Source organism: Porites lutea, chromosome 7 (assembly GCF_958299795.1).
Source record: "Porites lutea chromosome 7, jaPorLute2.1, whole genome shotgun sequence".
Classification (NCBI taxonomy): Eukaryota; Metazoa; Cnidaria; class Anthozoa; order Scleractinia; family Poritidae; genus Porites; species Porites lutea.
In genome coordinates, this window is record NC_133207.1 from 11,050,675 (window position 1) to 11,069,771 (window position 19,097).

General features: G+C 39.7%; 1 protein-coding gene across 1 annotated transcript; it reads left to right on the top strand.

Annotated features, from left to right (window-relative positions):
- Positions 1 to 7,844: 7,844 nt before the first annotated feature.
- On the top strand, positions 7,845 to 9,566 carry LOC140943153 (protein arginine N-methyltransferase 2-like). The gene has a single exon (XM_073392213.1). The coding sequence runs from the start codon at positions 7,865 to 7,867 to the stop codon at positions 9,167 to 9,169; it is 1,305 nt and encodes a 434-aa protein (XP_073248314.1). The 5' UTR covers positions 7,845 to 7,864; the 3' UTR covers positions 9,170 to 9,566.
- The last annotated feature ends 9,531 nt before the right edge of the window (positions 9,567 to 19,097 follow it).

The window sequence follows — 19,097 nt, forward strand, 5'->3', positions numbered from 1 at the left end:
ACAACATTTGTTTAAGTTAAAAGAATATAAGCAACTTTTCAGCCTTCCCCAAAATTCAAGATGGCGGCCAAAAGGAGATTATGAGGGGCAAATTTAAATTTCGATTTTCAAAGTGAAAGCTACCGTTTTATCCTTGCTATCATGCATTTTTGTAATGCTTAATAGTCAAAGATTAATAGCGGAGCTCTCGCGCGCGCGAACCGCGCGCAGCGGAGCACCATGGGTAAGAAAATTTGGTAAACTATCCATCCGAGAAAATTTGGTTATGACGTAGCGTACGCCCACCCGTACACGCACTTCATTTAAGCCGATGTCAAAGTCACAATAGATCTTGCACAACTTGACTAGCCTCTTAGTTATGTAAACCATCCGTATGAGTACGATTAGATTGACAGCCGTCAAAATCAGACAACCGCTGACAATTATCACGTGGCCAGAGCAGTCATTTTGCCCCTCCGTATAAGCTGATATAATATGTCACACTTACCAATTCAACATAAAAACGAAACTATGCCGGGCAAGGCTGTCAGTTGGCTGACAGTCGCTTAATGTTATATTGGCAAGCCAAATTAAGGTCAATTGACAGCTGTCAAAATGGGACATGTGCAGTCCACTATCAGAGAACTCATAACATGGGCTCAGGTTCGTTCAGGTACACAATCTGGCATTTTCCACTACATGCCGGACGGATATGTCTTACTCACACTCGTAGTCTGTTAATTCGAATATTCGCCACTCTAATGAAGGTTAATTGACAGCTGTCAAACTAGAGTATACGCTGGCCATCATCACCTGAGTGTATCGCGGGCTCATTTTTCTATCCATTGAGGTCATGTAGTGTTTAAAGTTTTGGGCTGATATTTTAATTTGATCACGGGCTCAATTCGAAGCCCCATAGCTTAGAAAATCTATCCATCCTAGAAAATTCGGCAATCACGTGACCGTACACCGACCACCCGACCTTCCGTCGGTCCGCACCACAGGCATACCAATGTTTAATATCAAACTTTCTAGCTAGTTTGGGAGCCTGCAACCTGATATTGTACATCCATGTTTTGATTAATTGACAGCTGTCAGAATAGTGTTTCTGTTTCGCCTGTCCGTATCGCGGGCTCAGGTATCGACCCACTGAGTTCGAGTGTTTTTTGAAGGTATACTTTTCAAATGATCGCAGGCTAAAGTTAAGTTTTTTTAAAAATGCATATAAATTAAGTCATGTTCATGAGCAGCACTTTTAAAATATTGATTTCGAACTGACCTCGGACGCAAAAATTCAACCGGCTTTTACATTTACATGCAGGAAAGGCAATCGCTTTTGACTTTTCTCACTGTCACGCGTTGATCACGCTCTACGTCCAAATCATATGTTCTGATTGGTCAAAATTTGACGGGTGAGTTCCTGCGGAAAATTTATGCAGCGTCTGGAAACTTGCTTACTGATAGCTGGAGCTGACAGAGTTTTTTCCGGGAGTTTTGTGTCATCTTGTGATGTTTTAAACTGTCTTTTTCTACTTAGCGTACAAAATGAAATACAGTTGCTATCAAGATTGTTCTGCAATTCATGGCTAGTTTGTTTATTGCGCTTTTTGTTGACAAATGCACCGCTTGTCAAAGTCATTGGAAATCCGATTTCGGATGGCATCGTTTTCAAAATTGAGCTTACTCACTTGCCCTTGCTTGAGGGGTAAGAGGGTTGAAAAGTCTCAAGCGATTCTGGGACACTTGATGACCTTCAGAAGCAGCATCTCGACTGGTAAGCCTGAGCAATTATTGTCTTTGATGTGTTTTTTTTTTCGGTTTCCTGAAGTCGAGCGTACGGCTTAAGTTTATTGACGAGCAATGATCTAAACTTACAGTAGTATCAAGTTTAAAAAGCCTTTAGACATTTTTTGACCACAAATTCAAAGAAAAGGTTCCGAAGATTATTTAGTTATGATTTTGGCTGTAAACAGAAAGCCCTGAGTGATTTTCTTGCCTCGAGTTCATCTTGAAAAAGAGAAAACACCGGGAGCCGGCTTAAAACATAAATAAGCTTATGCTTACGTGACTCATGATTTTCAGAGACTGACTTTACCCTCAATACTTCTCTTCGTGAATGAAAATTATTGTCTCTGTACATGTTTCACCGAATTATATTTATTTTATTGATTGTTAGTAGTCCCTCTCGCAATTTTTATCGCTGCACCGGTTGTTTCCAGTCCAACATAAACATCGCATGCAGGAATACTCAAAAAGCCGCGAGTAAATGTCACTCGCTTTTAAAGATTACGCATAACAAAACCATACACAGTTTAATAAATAAAGGGAAATAAAACCTAAACATAATAATTTCTCTATCATGTTGAATCGTAAATGGTAACTCTATTAGTCGCACTTCAAATTTGGTGCCTGTCAAAAGTGAGAACCCGTCCGGCTGGCCGGAAAGGTGATTTTGGGAATTTTTTTTATCGTTTTCATTAAAAGCCCGTAATTACTACCCTGCATATCACATAGGACCAGCTTTTTCTAACTGAAAAGTCCCGGCATTATCTGAGAATTCTCTTGATGACAACGTTTTATAATTCAATGCTATAATTGTTGTGCAAAGGAAGCGCGTGCATTGATCGTCGTGGATATTGAATGAGTGCAAATTATCTTGCAAAATTGTGAAAAACTGCAGAATTATAGGTTTAAATGGGGCAAAAAAGAACAAATTCTGTCCGAGATCTGTATGATAAAAAAAAGGGCCTCAGAGTACTGTTTACCTGAGACGTGATGAGAAAAAGTATGTTTAAAAGGCTGGTTTACACGCCACCAGATTCGTCGCCAAGATTTACCAGTAAACTAAACTTGTCGAACACAAAAAATCCGGCCTGATAATGCAACGTGTAAATTGGCTGCCACCAAGGACTATCGTGGCGCGTGTGTTTCTCAAAACTATATTTCGGGGTTGTCCAATTATCCATAGTCTCTCTAACGGAGCAATATTGGAGAGACTGGTGCCACATTATGATGCAACAGCTAATGCAAATACAATACACGAATAGGTCTATTTGTTTTCCAGGCCTAATCTGCTGTGATCGAACATGATTGCTATTTTTGGGTGTACAAATAAGACTATTTAATAAATCAGTGTAAAATTTGGTTCATTCTTGGACTGTCAAATTATTTTTCTCTAAAATCACTTAGCCTTTGCCTCAAAAGTCAAATGAATCTGCCCTGATCTGTGGATTACAAGTTTAGTGTTTGATTTGATTTAAATTATCAATTTATTAACGGGAGCTTCGCCTTTAGCCCTGGCTAAATCTATATATTACGTGACATGTTTCGGCTGTTCCCCGATCGAGTGAGCCATAAACCCAAATTTTTGGCTCTCAGCTGATGGCTTATAAGACCATAAAACAATAAAAAGGACAGCAAAATCGATCCTTCTCTTTGCCGACGACGGATCATTCACGAAAACAACCACGCGAGGAATAAGAGGTTTCAACTTCCGGCGTTTCCGACAGCCAATCAGATCTTGTGGCATTGTTCTAACAGCCAATCAGCGTTACGGCCAAAATCTGGCCGTAACGAGCACAAAAGTGAATGAGTTTGTATCAGGCTCAGCGGTAGCCGTTAGAGAGAATGTATGAGAATCGCTCAAATTTGGCCTGATCTCAGGTCAAATACTGATCTGATAATAGCCTGCAAAGAGGTCTGCAAAGCAGGCGTATTTTGCTGTGCGATCGATTTGGACTTTCTACATACCGAGAGTTGGGGAGAGTCAAAAGATGATTCCAAGGGAGAGGTTGACGCGTCAAAATAGGGGAGTAGTCTGGGAGCAAATGTGGTCCCGTGTGAAGTTCGTGCTGAAAGCAAGCACCTAGTGTAAAAGTGTTCATTAGGACCTACTAAACATGAAAAGTTTTGGTGCCAGCTTTGCAACTTGCTCAGACGGCTTTTTAAGGGGGGTTAAATTCTGACCCATGAAATCCAGCATGGAAACGAGGCTAAAACACATAATTCCTCATAACTTTGTTAATAATAGACGAAAATACACCAAACTTGCTCACATGATTGGACATGATCCTCCCTGTTGATTTATGCTAATTTACATAAGTCACGTGACCTTACGCATGAAAGCGAGGCTGAACACATAATTTTCGATAAATTTGTCAAAAAAAATCCTTATCAGGCCAAACTTGCTCACCTTAGTCAGTTAGACATCTTGCATCGATTGGTACCACTTAGTAGTGTCACGTGACCCCATACATGGAAACGAGGCTGGATATATCTGGTAGCATCGTGTAGGATGGCATTTGTCTTGCCAAATGTATTAACAACTACTAGGCAGATACATATCTGGTTATCTGAGTTCAGATATAAAAACTTAAACTAATCATTGTCCTATGGCCCATAACACAGGGACAAGACGGATAAAGCAAATACTGCGGAGGCTCCATTTGAGAATCTATCTTGTACACATAATCAATAATTTTGCCAACTTATGATACTGGTTCCATGTATTCATTTTCGCATGTATATTGGAACAAGGGCAGAAAATGAAAATAGCGACTACTGCTATTTCATATATACAGTCATGAAAGTCTTACTGAATATCTATATACATTGTTCTGTTGTCCATTCCTATGGAATTTCCTGTTCGACTTCGTCTTCATCATACTCATCATCACTCTCAGCATACTCGTTCTGGCAATCTTCAGAGCACAGACAGAGATCAGTACAGACAAGTCCGGCTTTTTGACACTGACAACGGTTGTTAGAGCAACGGGACTTGGCGCACTTGCATCGGACAAGCTGTATAGTTGCCTCTGGAGCTGGTGGAAGATTTGTCATGACTGGTACCCACTTTCCATCTTCATCTTGCCATCCATAGCCTTCTGGTGAGGGCAACACCGGGTTTGCTACATGATCGTTGTTCCAAACAAGAAGCTGGTAGTGCGCTCTCAGTATGGCTTGATGGAGAGCAGCTTGTGTGGGCGGCAACCTCTCAGACTCAGCTTGATTTTTCTTAAAGAGGGACCATCTGAGGGCTTTGACAGTTTTGATGTCCGTCTTTGGTTGGTACATCCGACCAACCAGCTGTTCCACTCCACTTCTTGTGCCGTCATCTGGCTGTTAACCACAACCGAGGTTAGCAAGAGCTTGCAAGATAGGAGTGCTGGCGTTATCAAACTCATCCCAACAAGTGGCTTTTCCCTTTCCAGAGAAACTCCCAGTAACATCAGCTCCGGTCAACGCATGAAATGCTGGCAGCGCAGCCGTCTTAGTGGGCCCAAGGGCGTCTGCGATTGACTTCAAGTTGATAACTCTCAACTACTGCCGGTCCCAGTAACAAAGCAAGAGTTCGAGCACAAATCTGGATACCGTCGGAGAGCCAAAACAAGAACACCAGTGTCAGGAGAATATATAGAGAGTTGGGTAGCACCTTGAGCAGAGGCATCCAGAGCATGTAAAATAATCAACAGCCAAATATACGTGCCGTCCTTTCACAATATCCGGAAGGAGAAACATGCCACCTTCACTCTCTATGCGCTTCACAACAGTTTTCTCAATTTGTGACTCCACCCTCAACAAGCAATTGTACTCTACAGCCATGCCAAATCCATGGAGGAGATTAACCAGCTCTTTGCTTCGTACTGCTTGGTGTATTGCTAGGTTAACTGCGAGGTGTTGGAGCATTTCTCTAGTGCAGTAGACCGCTTTTGATCTCTTATTGTCAACCTGCCTGTCCGTTAGACACAAAGCTATTGTATTCTGCGCTAATTGCATTGCTCTTTTGTGTACCTCATTGCACTTTTTATCAGATAGTGTCTTATTGCGACCTTGGATTATCCACCTAAAGAAGCAGGTAAGCTCTTCGGGGCAGTGATCATGTGTCATTGTATCCAGAGAGCCAGAGAAGACCCATTTCTCGCTTCGATTAATAGCCTTTCTCAATATTGAAAAGGCATCGAAGAGAGTTTTCATAGATTCATCACTGTCAGCTGTGGATTCTACGATATGGATAGCGGCATCTCTACACTGCTTCACGCTGACCCACTCGGGCTCATTAGCTCTAGTGAGCTTATGGAACTCTACTCCCTTTATCTCTTTCTGGATAAGCTCTTTAACTGAACGTCGACTTAGAGTCTTTGGACTATTGTTCTCGTTTGAAATGGAATCAAAAGCCTGTTCCAACTGTGCCATGTTGAGTATTTCTCCGCTATTGAGGGCAGCTTGGGTAAGGTTCAAAAACTCCAGCTTAGCCGCTGTCTCACTTCTTGACCTTTCCTCGTCATCTTTGATAGTTTTACGCAGGACCCCAGTCACATGCTACGCCCAGCAGCTTTTATGATATTTAATATCAGTGGCATGAGCGTCAGTGCTGTCTAGAGCCGTCGAGAGCTTCACGAGCAGTTTAGGATCCTTTGATTGCTTTACTGCATTATCAAGAGAGCTACCAGCAGATGATGTTGACACCAAATGCAGAGGGTTCTGGTACTTCGCTTTCTCTTCACAAAAGAAGCACAGATTGCTGTCATAAGAGACAGTTTTCGACCTTGTAAGAATGTCAAGGATGTCATTAACTTTTTAGCAATTCCAAGATGAAAAACACAATAAAATAAAAAGTTAAAGTTATAAGCCATTACACCTAGCAATTACCTGAAGCGATTCACTTGTCTTTCTTCGAGCTTCATTTGGCCCTCTAACCTCTCTCTGAAACCTCTTTTTTACCCTCTTGATCTTTCCTGAGTGGGTGGTTTCTTGGTAGCACGACCTATGCCATGTTGCTTTTTCTTTAAGCTCTTCTAGTGGTAGATCTTTAAGCACAAGCCACAATGTTTTCGAGTTGATGTCCTCGTACTTTGAACGTTCTTCGATGGCTTCTAAAAGCTTTTGATGGGAAGTTGGATTTAACAAGATTGGCTGTACTTTTTTCTTGGCAGATTACACATAGCTTAAAATCTAAAGGGGCATTAGACCGGCCAAAATCCGTCATACTACAAGCACTGTGATGGCTGTAAGTACAACGTGGCGGACACTCAAATAATTACCGCTGACCAATATTTCAGGCTCACAATCACCCAGGCCCCCTAGGTTAAGAATCCACAGGAATTTGTGCGAAATAGGATTGTAGAAATCGCTCATAATAAAGTTATATAAGCCACACGAAATACATTATCATTACACCTTTTTAGCTTTTATTTTTTTCATTCAAATGCTATACATACAGCATTAATATGCATTACAATGAGTCAACGTTATTGTCCTGGATGATGTGTTCACCTTTGGCGTGTTTTGCAATCCAGCCTCATTTCCATGTATGGCTCACGTGACACTACAAAGTGGCACCAATCAATGCAAGATGTCTAACTAGCTGAGGTGAGCAAGTTTGGCATAATAAGGATTTTTTTGGACAAATTTAAAGTAAATTATGCGTTTCAGCCTCGCTTTCATGTGTAAGGTCACGTGACCTATGTAAATTAGCATAAATCAACAGGGAGGATCATGCCCAATCATGTGAGCAAGTTTGGTGTATTTTCGTCTGTTATTAACAAAGTTATGAGCAATAATGTGTTTTAGCCTCGTTTTCACGCTGGATTTCATGGGTCAGAATTTAACCCCCCCTTAAAAGCCGTCTGAGCAAGTGGCAAAGCTGGCACCAAAACTTTTCATGTTTAGTAGGACCTAATGAATATTTTTACACTAGGTGCTTGCTTTCAGCACAAACTTCACACGGGACCTTATTTTATGACATTTGCTCCCAGACTAGAGAGTGATTCCGAAGAAATTTTTCTTTTCAGGGTAAGTCCTGAGTCCAGGGTCCAGAGTCCAGAGTCCAGAGTCCAGTCCAGGGTCCAGTACTTTGCACGAGCGTGTTCATCATCAGATCATAAACATGGCGACTGGGGACGGAGCTTCTACGGGGTCAATTGACGTTGAAGAGAGAGGCCGAGGCTTCAGAAAACAAGTTCCAAAGGTAGTTGTTGCAGTGGCCGATTTCGTTGCTGGTGATGAAACTCAAATGAACTTCAGTGAAGGCGACGAGCTTTCGATTCTTAGCGAGGAAACCCCAGATTGGTGGTGGGGTGAAATGAATGGATTTTGCGGCTATGTCCCTGCAACATATGTCGTCACCGAGACAGATTATGCCAAATACCATACACACAGACATGAATGGCAAGATGAGGAGTATTTTGGAGATTATGGAAAATTAAAGCTTCACCTGGAAATGCTTGGCGATAAACCACGAACCCTTGCATACAGAAAAGCTATTAGTAGACATCGCGAGGTTTTCGTTGGGAAAACGGTGTTAGACGTCGGTTGTGGCACTGGAATCTTAAGCTTGTTTTGTGCAAGGGATGGTGACGCCAGAAAAGTTTATGCTGTAGAAGGGAGTGCGGATATCGGAAACTTGACCTCTCAGATAGTTGCCGTAAATGATTTAAGTGATGTTATTTCTGTTGTTGTTGGGAAAATAGAGGAGGTAGAATTACCTGAAAAAGTTGACGTCATTTTGTCGGAATGGATGGGAACTTTCCTGGTTTTTGAATTCATGATTGATTCTGTCCTGTTTGCAAGGGATAAATGGTTAAAGCCAGAGGGAGTCATATGGCCGTCAAGTGCAAAATTGTTTATTGCACCTTGCTCCGCCAAAGAAACTTACGATGAAAACGTTACCGCTTGGAAAAGTCAATATGGATTTGATTTTTCACCTTTGATGGACAAAGCAAAGACCGAATTCCTTGATAGACCTTTGTATAACCATGAACTTGATCTCAATAATTGTCTATCAGAAAGTGCAGTTCTTCTTGACATTGATATGGAAACTTTTCCAAGGGAGAATCTTGAATTGATGTCAGGGCAGTTTGAGTTCATCATAAGAAAGGGTGGTACCTTTCATGGGTTAGGCAGCTGGTTCATGGTTATATTTGGAGGAGTACCAGCCCCAGATAACTCAGAGTACGAACTACTGTCGACTTCCCCACATCATGAAAGAACCCACTGGAAACAAAACTTGTTTCTTTTGGATGACCCAGTCTCTGTTAACCCTGGTAACTTCATCACTGGATTTGCTACCTTGAAGAGAAATCCAAAGTACAGGAGACACCTGAGTGTAACCTTTCACTTAAAAATTTTTCCTAGCAAATCTAATGGCAGCATTCTTCACAACATTAAAAAAAGATTTTTGATTTGGAGATAACTCCTGACTTACATATTTTTCACAGGGATGAGAACTTTGTTGATAGTTTCAGGTATGCTCCCTTGTTTTAATCTGTTGGTTACCTTAGGAAATTATTGCGCCCTCTAATATTAACTAGTTTAGTCATGGGCTATAGGAATCATGAGTTTCGACAAAATAAAGGTTTAATTTTTGTGTAATAACATCAAATTGGTCACATTGAAGTCGTCATTTGTCCTTTCTGGTCAATTCTGCCAGTATATTTTTTGTCGAAAAGCCTCTTGGAAACACGCTTTGTTTTGATTCAGAAGTCGATTAGCATTGGTTGAGTCTTGATAGCCAAACTTTCTCTTTGAATCCTAATGTGCGGGCGCTAAGAGACTTTTTACCGATACAGCAGTCATATTGAATTAGTTAGATTTAAGGAGTATTATGGGATGCCTGGGGGCATGAGCACATTCTGATACGTTCGCTTAGTATTAACGCGCGCCTTTCAGGGCATTTTTTAAAAAAGTTTTCCTATAATAAGATTGTAGTGGGAATAAAAATCATTGTGCAGTGTTTGGATGTAATAATGATCGCCTTTTTCCCGAAAAATATGTTTGAAAAAAAATATAAAAAATTATATGTAAAATTTCCTACAAAATCTAAAAATTTAGTATAAATCTCTCTATATATACAATTAAAAAGGCAATTATGAGATTCGATTAATAAATCTATTGTGACTTAGTAATTGAAATTATCTTAAAACGTTAATTGATAAGTCATATTAAAAATAGTAAATCTATAAATCATAGGCTTCTCTAAAAATTAATATTTTTATTTTGGCTTTTAAAGGCCTCAATCTTGTTTCCATCCTTAATGCACGTGGAAGTGCATTGTTATACATAATTTCACGAGCCGTTAGGGAGTGCTATTTATGCCAAATATGACGTACAAATCATGCTATTATTTGTTTATACTACTCTCGCAAAAAGTTTGCAATTTTCACATGTAGGTATTTCAATTTAAGCTGAAATACCACTGCTCTAAGCCAATCAAATTGCAGAAATTTCTCATGTAGTAGTATAAACAGTGAAAAATCATATTTCTAATACTAAGCAAGTATAATGGATTGTGCTCATGCCCCCTGGGCATCCCATAGTACTCCTTAAATCGAATTAATTCAATATATCTGCTGTATCGGTGAAAAGGTCTTGCTTACAGTGTTAGGAGAATACACCACGCACTTATAGTGCCCGCACCTCAGGATTCAAAAAGAACATTCAGTTACCAGTCTTAACACATGCTGATCGATCGACTTCTGAATCAACACAAGTGGTTTCAAGGCTGTTCTACAAGAAATATATGGGGAGTTCAACACAAAAACCAAAATTTAACCTTTATTTAGTAGAAACCCATGTTTCCTATAGCCCATGGTTTAGGACGAAATCCTTGTAAACATACACACACAGTTTATCTGATGTGTGTATAGTCCTTTTTAAATATAGCCCATTTAAAATTGTTTGTAAGGTAGTTTACAAACGTGGTCATTGTTTTTATTGACCTATACAGCCTAGTCAAAATGTTTTATAATAATACGTAGGATAAACAGGGTAGTAGTGTGGATTTTATTCAATAATTACTAAGCCAACATGTTGAGTAGGTGGAAAGGTGAAAATTTTAAGAAAATGTTATGTAAATAGCTGGTGGAAAAGCTTTAAATGTAAGGACTTAAAAATGGAAATCCTGAGGATGTGGGGTCTTTAAAAAGAAACTCCGCCTACAGTAATCAGAGAACTTTAGACCTCGTTTAAAAGGGCCTAAAAAATTAATGATGACAATCCGCAGAAGATCAGCCACAAGAAACTGCCCCTATTAAAGTGCAACAAAATCTTCTTATTGTTCTCATTTTTTGGGCGAAAAAAAATTGTTTTAGCATTTTTCCTCTATATTTTATAATTTTTTAAAGTTTCTAATTGTAGTAGTTCTTACAGCCAATACAGAACACTGCACTTTTTGTTGTGATGTCATCGAAGATGATTGATGTTATGCAAGCAAACTTCTCTAAAGTGTAAGCTTCAATTATTCCTGATGCCTCCATTGTAGTGGGCTCCATAATATTTCATTACAAGTGGATAGGTGTGCCAAATGCATGAGGAGAAGAAGGAAATAGCTCACATGAAACACTTTCCCCTTTCTTGCTTACTGGTCTTATGCACCTGAGTACATGGGAAATTGTCTCCCCTGATGATGTGCAAACTGACATACCCAGCTTCCATAATGCTTGGTAATAGGACATAACAGAACTAATGTTAAACAGCTGTTTATCAATCAGGATAATTTATAATAATAATAACCTACAGATGCGAAAAATTTGGTAATCACGTGACCGTCCGTACGTCCACCTACTACATGTAAGCCGATGTGAAATGTCACATTTAGTACCACTACACTGACGTGGATAACAGTGAAAGAGTTAGATCTAGAGAGAGAAAAATGAAAGAGACAAATTTTATTGCAAGAAAAACATGAAAATTTTATAGCGGCAGTGAGAAAATCAGAAATACTAGAGGCCGCCAGGGCAACAGGAACACATACGACATTTCCTCCATAAAACGTGTAAATCAGCTAGGAAGTTTCACGTTGTACTCCTGCAAAACGACGGCAAAGAAAGGGTTTTTTCGTTAATTAGACCTGCTGATATTTTTTTGCCATTCTCGTTGCCGTCGCCGTTTAGCATTATACGATTTATTTTTTTTCCTTGAGTAAACTTAAGTGTATTAACGAAAGCCACGCTTTTAGACCTTGCTAAATTTATATGTTAATAGTAGTATAATAGTACAATAAAATAGCAGAATTTTTTCTAACCAAGTATCATGGTTGGTCTCGCCTGTACGCTCGTTTGGATTTTTGTTTTACTTAAAACACTGCTAACAATGCTTTTGTGCCACAGTCACCATTACCTTATTCTGTCAGAGCTCAGGTAGAACTGTCGAGCACGGCCTTTGTTTATGACTACGACATGAGCACGGGCGGCAGTTCTTTGAGGAATTTGCACCTCGCCCAGAGGTAAAGAACGATAATGATGCCCACGCCCCATGCCCCATGCCCCATGCCTGTGAACCGATCTGTCTATCGCAAAGAAAAATGTGATAATCAAGAAAAAAAAACACTCATCCTTTAAAGAGAGAATTTACAGAGTTATAAATTTATATACGGGTAGCTTTTGCTTGATAATTTTGCTTGATAATTTTATTTTGCATAGCAATAAAGTTCGGTTCGCATACATGGGCATCATTGTCGTTCGTCCCCCCCACCCCCCCCCCCCCCTTCCGGTAAAGATGCTAATTCTTTGCAGAAACACCGCCCGAGCTTATTTCGTAGTCATTAAGGTGGCTCGATACAGTTTTTTTGAGTGAATATCTCTCACGTTTGAGCGTAAACTACGTCGCCATAAACAAAGATTTGGAAAAATTAACACCACAGTTGTATTCGATAAAGATGAAACTTTGTTATGATCAGGGTTGCAATGACATCATAGTTGTCGTGGCAACGAAATGACGCCATTACCTATTTTACTTGCAACAGTATTTCTCGGCACTGGGAACTGTTCTTCCAAAATCGTTTACTGGAGCTTTTTCCTACAATAGCCGTCTCGATGTTAGTGAAGTTTAAGCGAAATCTGTAAGAGCGTTATCGAGATATTTTGGGAAGAAGTTTTTATGGTTAGAAATACGGTAAAAAATGGACAATCTTGATGTTCGACTGTTATCTGTACTAAACGAAGCGCTTTTGACATGCAATTTCACCTCATATAGTTTCAATCTTTTTAAAAACGTGTGTGAAAGATCATGGAGATACCTTCAGCCGATTGCAAGAAAGAAGGATTTGATTATTATGTATCGAGGCTCTCTTATAGCGGTAATGTAAACATTTCGGTCTACTTTAACAAATTAGCGAATAATTGTTAAACCGCTCGATAATTTTTTTAGAAAATTTAAGACTCTTGAGATAAACTGTCCTTTTATATGACCTCTTAGTTTCAAGATTATTGATATATTGTAAGGCAATAAAATAAGGGCTACAATTCGCTAATATTTTGTCGGAAATTTTGTCTTTACAAGTGAGAGTCTCTGATTATTCAGGGGTATTGTCTCAAGGTTTCATTTTCACGTGAACAGCAGTAACTAACAATGCATTTGACATATGCAAAAATGCTAGCTATTGTTGTGCACGAAAAAATGAATTTTGGAGACAATACCCCTGAATAATGAGAGGCTAACACTTGTAAACACAAAACTCTTGACAAAATATTATCGAATTCAAGCCCTTATTTTACTGCCTTACAGTATATCAGTAATCTTGAAACTAAGAGGTCATATAAAAGGACGGTTAGTCTCAAGATTCTTAAAAATTATTCGCTAATTTATTAAAGTAGACCGAAATGTTTACATTACTGCTAAAAAGAGCGCCTTGATACATACTAATCAAATCCTTCTTTCTAGCAATCGGCTGAAGGTATCTCCATGATCTTTCACACACGTTTTTAAAAAGATTGAAACTATATGAGGTGAAATTGCATGTCAAAAGCGCTTCGTTTAGTACAGATAACAGTCGAACATCAAGATTGTCCATTTTTTACCGTATTTCTAACCATAAAAACTTCTTCCCAAAATATCTCGATAACGCTCTTACAGATTTCGCTTAAACTTCACGAACCTCGAGGCGGCTATTGTGGGAAAAAGGTCCAGTAAACGATTTTGGAAGAACAGTTCCCAGTGCCAAGAAATACTGTTACAAGTAAAATAGGTAATGGCGTCATTTCGTTGCTATGACAACTCCGATGTCATTGCAACCCTGATCATAACAAATTTTCATCTTTATCTAATACAACTGTGGTGTCAATTTTTCCAAATCTTTGCTTATGGCGACGTAGCTTACGCTCAAACTTGGGAGGTATTGACCTTGAAAAACTATATCGAGCCACCTTAACAAAGGCTTCGAACACTCTCCCTGAGCTTTGATACGAGGTAGCTTGGGATTCCAATACCTACCGTGTTTTTTGAATTGGACTCAACGCACAGCAGTAAAAGCCGATGGAGATGCATTGTATAAAAGATTTACGTAGCTGCAATTTCATCCAAAAGTGCTAAAGGATATTCTAAACTTCTAAAAATGTCGAGGAACAAGTTATTTATCTTCAAAACAGGGTTTGGAGCAATTTACGGACTTCTGCTCCAACGATTTCCAATAAAAGCCGATACCAGACATTTCAGAAATCATATCAGCAATTTCTTTTACTAGAAGCGATTTTCTTTGAACAGTAGAGTTCACTTAGCGGTAATTTTGTAAAAAATAGTTACCTCCAGTAACATCAGATTACTTCATATATTGCTGAATAATATCTATAGCTATTTCCAAAGTTTTGTAGCCATTGCAAGAAAACCAAAACCGTTATGACGAAAAGTTTCTCAATGCACCTCCGCGCGCGTGCGAGCGGAGGAGCCTACATTCCAATGGAAAATGGAAACCTTTCGATGCGAGAAAATTTGGTTATGGCGTCATACGCCCATCATCTCTTGGTTCGTACGGAATGGCATGGAGTTACTAAGTAGACTCTGCAGGGGTGGGGGCGGGGAATCCAAGCCATGCATCGTGCGTTTGTCTTGGCGAAACGTTAACCAGTTCACCTTGAGGCAGGCGATGGAGTTTTTAGGGATGTGCTTCAAACTTGGTCACGCTTTTTAAAAAATTCACACCAAGAGCCATTATGCGGGCTCTTGTTTACACACAACTGTTCCATTCCGGGCCCAACAGAGGAAAACATAATAAACTTATCACGCAAACCAAAGTCGGCCATATTTTTCTTTTAGGTCTCTCCTATTTAATTAAGGGGCTTATAGCAACGAGAACGTCAAAAAAGCAAAAGGTCTATTTAAAAAAAATCAATTTTGCTCGTGCATCACGCTGTTTTAATTGCCCCTGCATGGATTTCGCCCAGAGGCGAAATCCCGAGGAGGCACCCTAGTAACTCGCGCGTATATTAAGGACAGTACTTACAGTTCAAATATACAGTCGGTATACTAGAAAAATCTCGATTTGCTCGAACAGGGGCCGCGAGGAATCGGTAGGTAATGATGACGTTTCTATTGTTTGCGCCCACAAGTACGAAATGGTTAGGATGACGTAGACAGAAAATCCCGAAGGGACGCTCAGGTAGATTTTGTAACATTTATTGTGTAGTCATACTTCGATACTCTTTTGCGTTACGCGGTGACATTCTGTGGAGCAGTTGTCTTGAAAGTTATGGACCAAAAGACACTCGTTAAGCGCGGATGAGGTTATAAGGTGCGTTTAACTGTGTATATATAAACACTTGGAGTGTTTGCCAGACACGAGTTCACAAATCTTTGATTTATATTGGAAACCTTGCCAGACACTTTTTCTCTCTCTTTGACCGGAATAAGACTCAGCCCCAAACAAGGAAGACGAGTGAACAACGGCTAGCTTATAACTAGCAGATTGATGGACAACTACAGAAATTCGCCGACAATCAAATTCTGTGCTGACTTTTTCCCTGCTCAAAGATGTCCTTCCGTTATGAAGTTTCAAATAAGACTAGAATGCGCGAGCGTGAATCGAGCAAACGTCCTTTTAATTCCTAAGGCTTACTTTCCGGCAAATAAAATGAACTGAATGTAAAAAGTGAAAGAGGAATAGCGACAAATTCAACTTCTAATTAAATCTTTTCTTATGGTTTAGAATAAACTATTCTCGAAACTGAGAATGTTTTGATCAAAGCTGTGTAAATCGAGCTGAAACTGTGCATGGTACCTTTCGTTTCCTGTATTTATCTCACCTATTGTATGGAATATGTGTGAAAATCTTCATTATGAATCGGTATATTTCAAAGAGCTACACAACCAGGAAGAATACTATTGACCGACAATATACAGAACGGGGACAGCTGTAGTGTCAACTAGTCATACTTCATTTGTCGTCACCTCGCGACTTCGACGTGAAAATGCGTAATTGCAATTTTATGGAGAATGAAGAAAAGCGACGACGAGTTTTTCTTTCTCTTTCTAAACCTGAGTGCGGTCCCCAAGAAATCAACCCCTGGAAGATTTGCCTACATTTCACATTTCAGAAAATTGGAATAAACGCGACAAAAATTGACGAAACGCGAATTCATTGTGATGTTTTCACTGCCGTCGCCGTCGTCGATGCTAAAGCTCCATTTTGACTCTAGAAATCGTAAGCAGTAAATTGGCAACTACCAGAGAGAATCGTGCATTAAAACAATTGTTTTTTTTTGCTGTAAACATAAGACTGCTTGGGGACTCCACAGGTTACAGGAATCGAACCATATAGCTTACCATTTACTAAAGACGTTTGATAGCGATCACTGAGGATTTCTCATCATCAGCTCAAATATTATTTCTTTAAAATTTTAAATCAAGGGAGTCTGTTTGAGTCGGTGTAATCTAGGATAAACAACAAAAACCCCATAAAACCTACAGAGTCAGGAAGAGGAAACCGAGATTTGCAACTCCAAGTTTGATTTTTGATTAGGCCTATATTAAACGATATCAAACTCAAAATTTAGTAAGAAATATTTAGACGGGACACATTTTCAAGTTTTAATTAGCCTAGTTAACGCCAAACTTGAGGATTTTGTAAGTCTTGTAAAGCTCGGCGAGCTCTGTTTGCCTTGAAGGCAAGCCCAGTTTATAAAATGAATTGATTTCTCCGAACATGAACACTTAACAATTATTGAATGAGGCTGAGTATCATCTGAGGAGTTATGGAGATCGAGGAGGGTGTCTCCATTCTTCAGATGATACTCAGCCTCATTCAATATTGCTAAGTATCCGTCTTTGTCAGCTGCCTTCGACACGATTGATCACTCGATACTGTTATCAAGATTGCGTGACCGCTTCAGAGTAAACGGTACTGCAGCTGCATGGTTTGAGTCATACCTGACGTCGCGCACGTAGTTTGTTCGGTCAAAGACTGTGGGTCAACACAGCGCTCTCTAGAACGCGGTGTACCCCAGCGATCTGTTCTGGGCCCTCTTCTCAATCTCCTCTATACATCACCCATTGCTGATATCATAAAGTTCCACAAGTTAGAGTATCATTTATATGCTGATGATACCCAGCTGTATATATCGTTTAGAACTGACTGTAGCTAAAATCTCTCTTTGGCTAAGCGTCGTGTCGAATGCTGTGTAAACGACATTGATTGTTGGATGGTGAACAATGGTCTTAAACTCAACCAGGATAAAACTGAACTTGTTCTCATCAGCTCAAAATTTCGGTACAGGCCTTCTCTAGAGTTTATCCAAGTGGTTGATGAGAAGATCCAACCCAAACCCTCCGCCAGAAATCTGGGGGTGATTATATATCAGTGTCTTGATTTAACCGACCATGTTAACAAAATCTGCGTTTCCTGTCAGTATCATTTAAGGAACATAGCTAAGATCAGGAAGTACTTAAGTGAAGATACCTTTCAACTTTTAGTACTAAACTAAACTCGATAACTGTAACTCTTTGTTATATAGTCTTCCTAAACACCTGTCAAACAGCTTAAGACTGGTACAAAACACTGCTGCACGCATTGTTACATTATCTAAGCGGTTTGACGATATCACTCCTATCCTGTTCAGACTTCATTGGTTGCCGCTGGGTTACTGCATACATTTTAAAATTTTACTCTTAGTTTACAAATGTCTAAATGGCTTGGCACCAACGTACCTATCCGAAATCTTGCGCTTCACTAATGGTACACGATTACTTCGTTCTAGTTCCCAGAATTTTCTAGCCGTGCCTAGGACTAGGTTAAAGACGTATGGTGATAAGGCTTTTTCCACAGCTGCTCCTAGGTTATGGAACCAATTGCCCCCCTGAGGGGGGGGGGGGGGGGGTTACATCTGTCGACCAGTTCAGGACGCAGTTTAAGGTATACTTATTTAAATTAGCCTACGATGTTTGATTTTAGTAGCTTTATTTAATTTTCATGTTATCATATAATAGTTTATAACTCTAGTTTCTTACCACATTATTGTACAGCGTTTTGAGCAATAAGTGGATACCGCGCTATATAAGTGTCTGTTATTATTATTATTATTATTTTTGGCGATCTTACTGGCTTAGTAAGCAGGCACAAGGCCATTGATAAGCTTATACAAAAGTATGATATCCCGTACTTCCACTGACTGAGGGCCACTGTAACTCCCGTAATACTGGAGTAATGTGAACAAACTTCTTGGTGTTAGTCACGAGAGAAGGAAAAAGTTTTGCACCAGTTGCAGCTTTTGTAGGTTTTACTTGAAGGTACCAGCCCAGACCGTAGAACAGTAGAACAGCCTACTAAATACAAGCGAGTTTAGGATCATTAACATAACAGGTCTAGAGAACAGATGCGTAACCCTGCTTGTCTGACACAAGGTAGACAAGACAGAGACTTTAAGCAGGTAACATGGACGAAAGAGGAACGAGCGGTTATCCAGGGAAAGGTACACTCATGTAACAAGTTTTGCTGACTTGCGTCAAAGGCTGCCTGGTTCCAAACACAAGCCTGAGGGACCACCTCTCTATTTATGTCTCTCTTAAATCTACATCCATTAGGCTACATTCTGAGGGACATAAATCTAGGCTTTTTCGCTCAATTAATAATTTTTCTGTTGACGCATTTTGGGGCGATTTAGAATGTTTACCTTGGAGTACAATGGACATGTATTGTGACCCTAATGATGCATTATATCATTGGTATTCTTTATTCAAGAGCGTTCTCGATTCGCACGCTTCATTAAAAAAGCGGCGTGCGAAGCGAATATTCATACCAGAATGGTTTAATAGTGAGATTGAAGCAGCGACTGCCGTGCGAAAAAATTGGCATAAAAAAGCGATTTTAGAAAACAGTCCTTCAAATTAGAAGGACTATCGTTTGGCGCGAAATAAAA

Excerpts from the sequence above, each read along its gene's own strand:
- LOC140943153 (XM_073392213.1), top strand. The coding sequence starts at position 7,865 with ATGGCGACTGGGGACGGAGCTTCTACGGGGTCAATTGACGTTGAAGAG.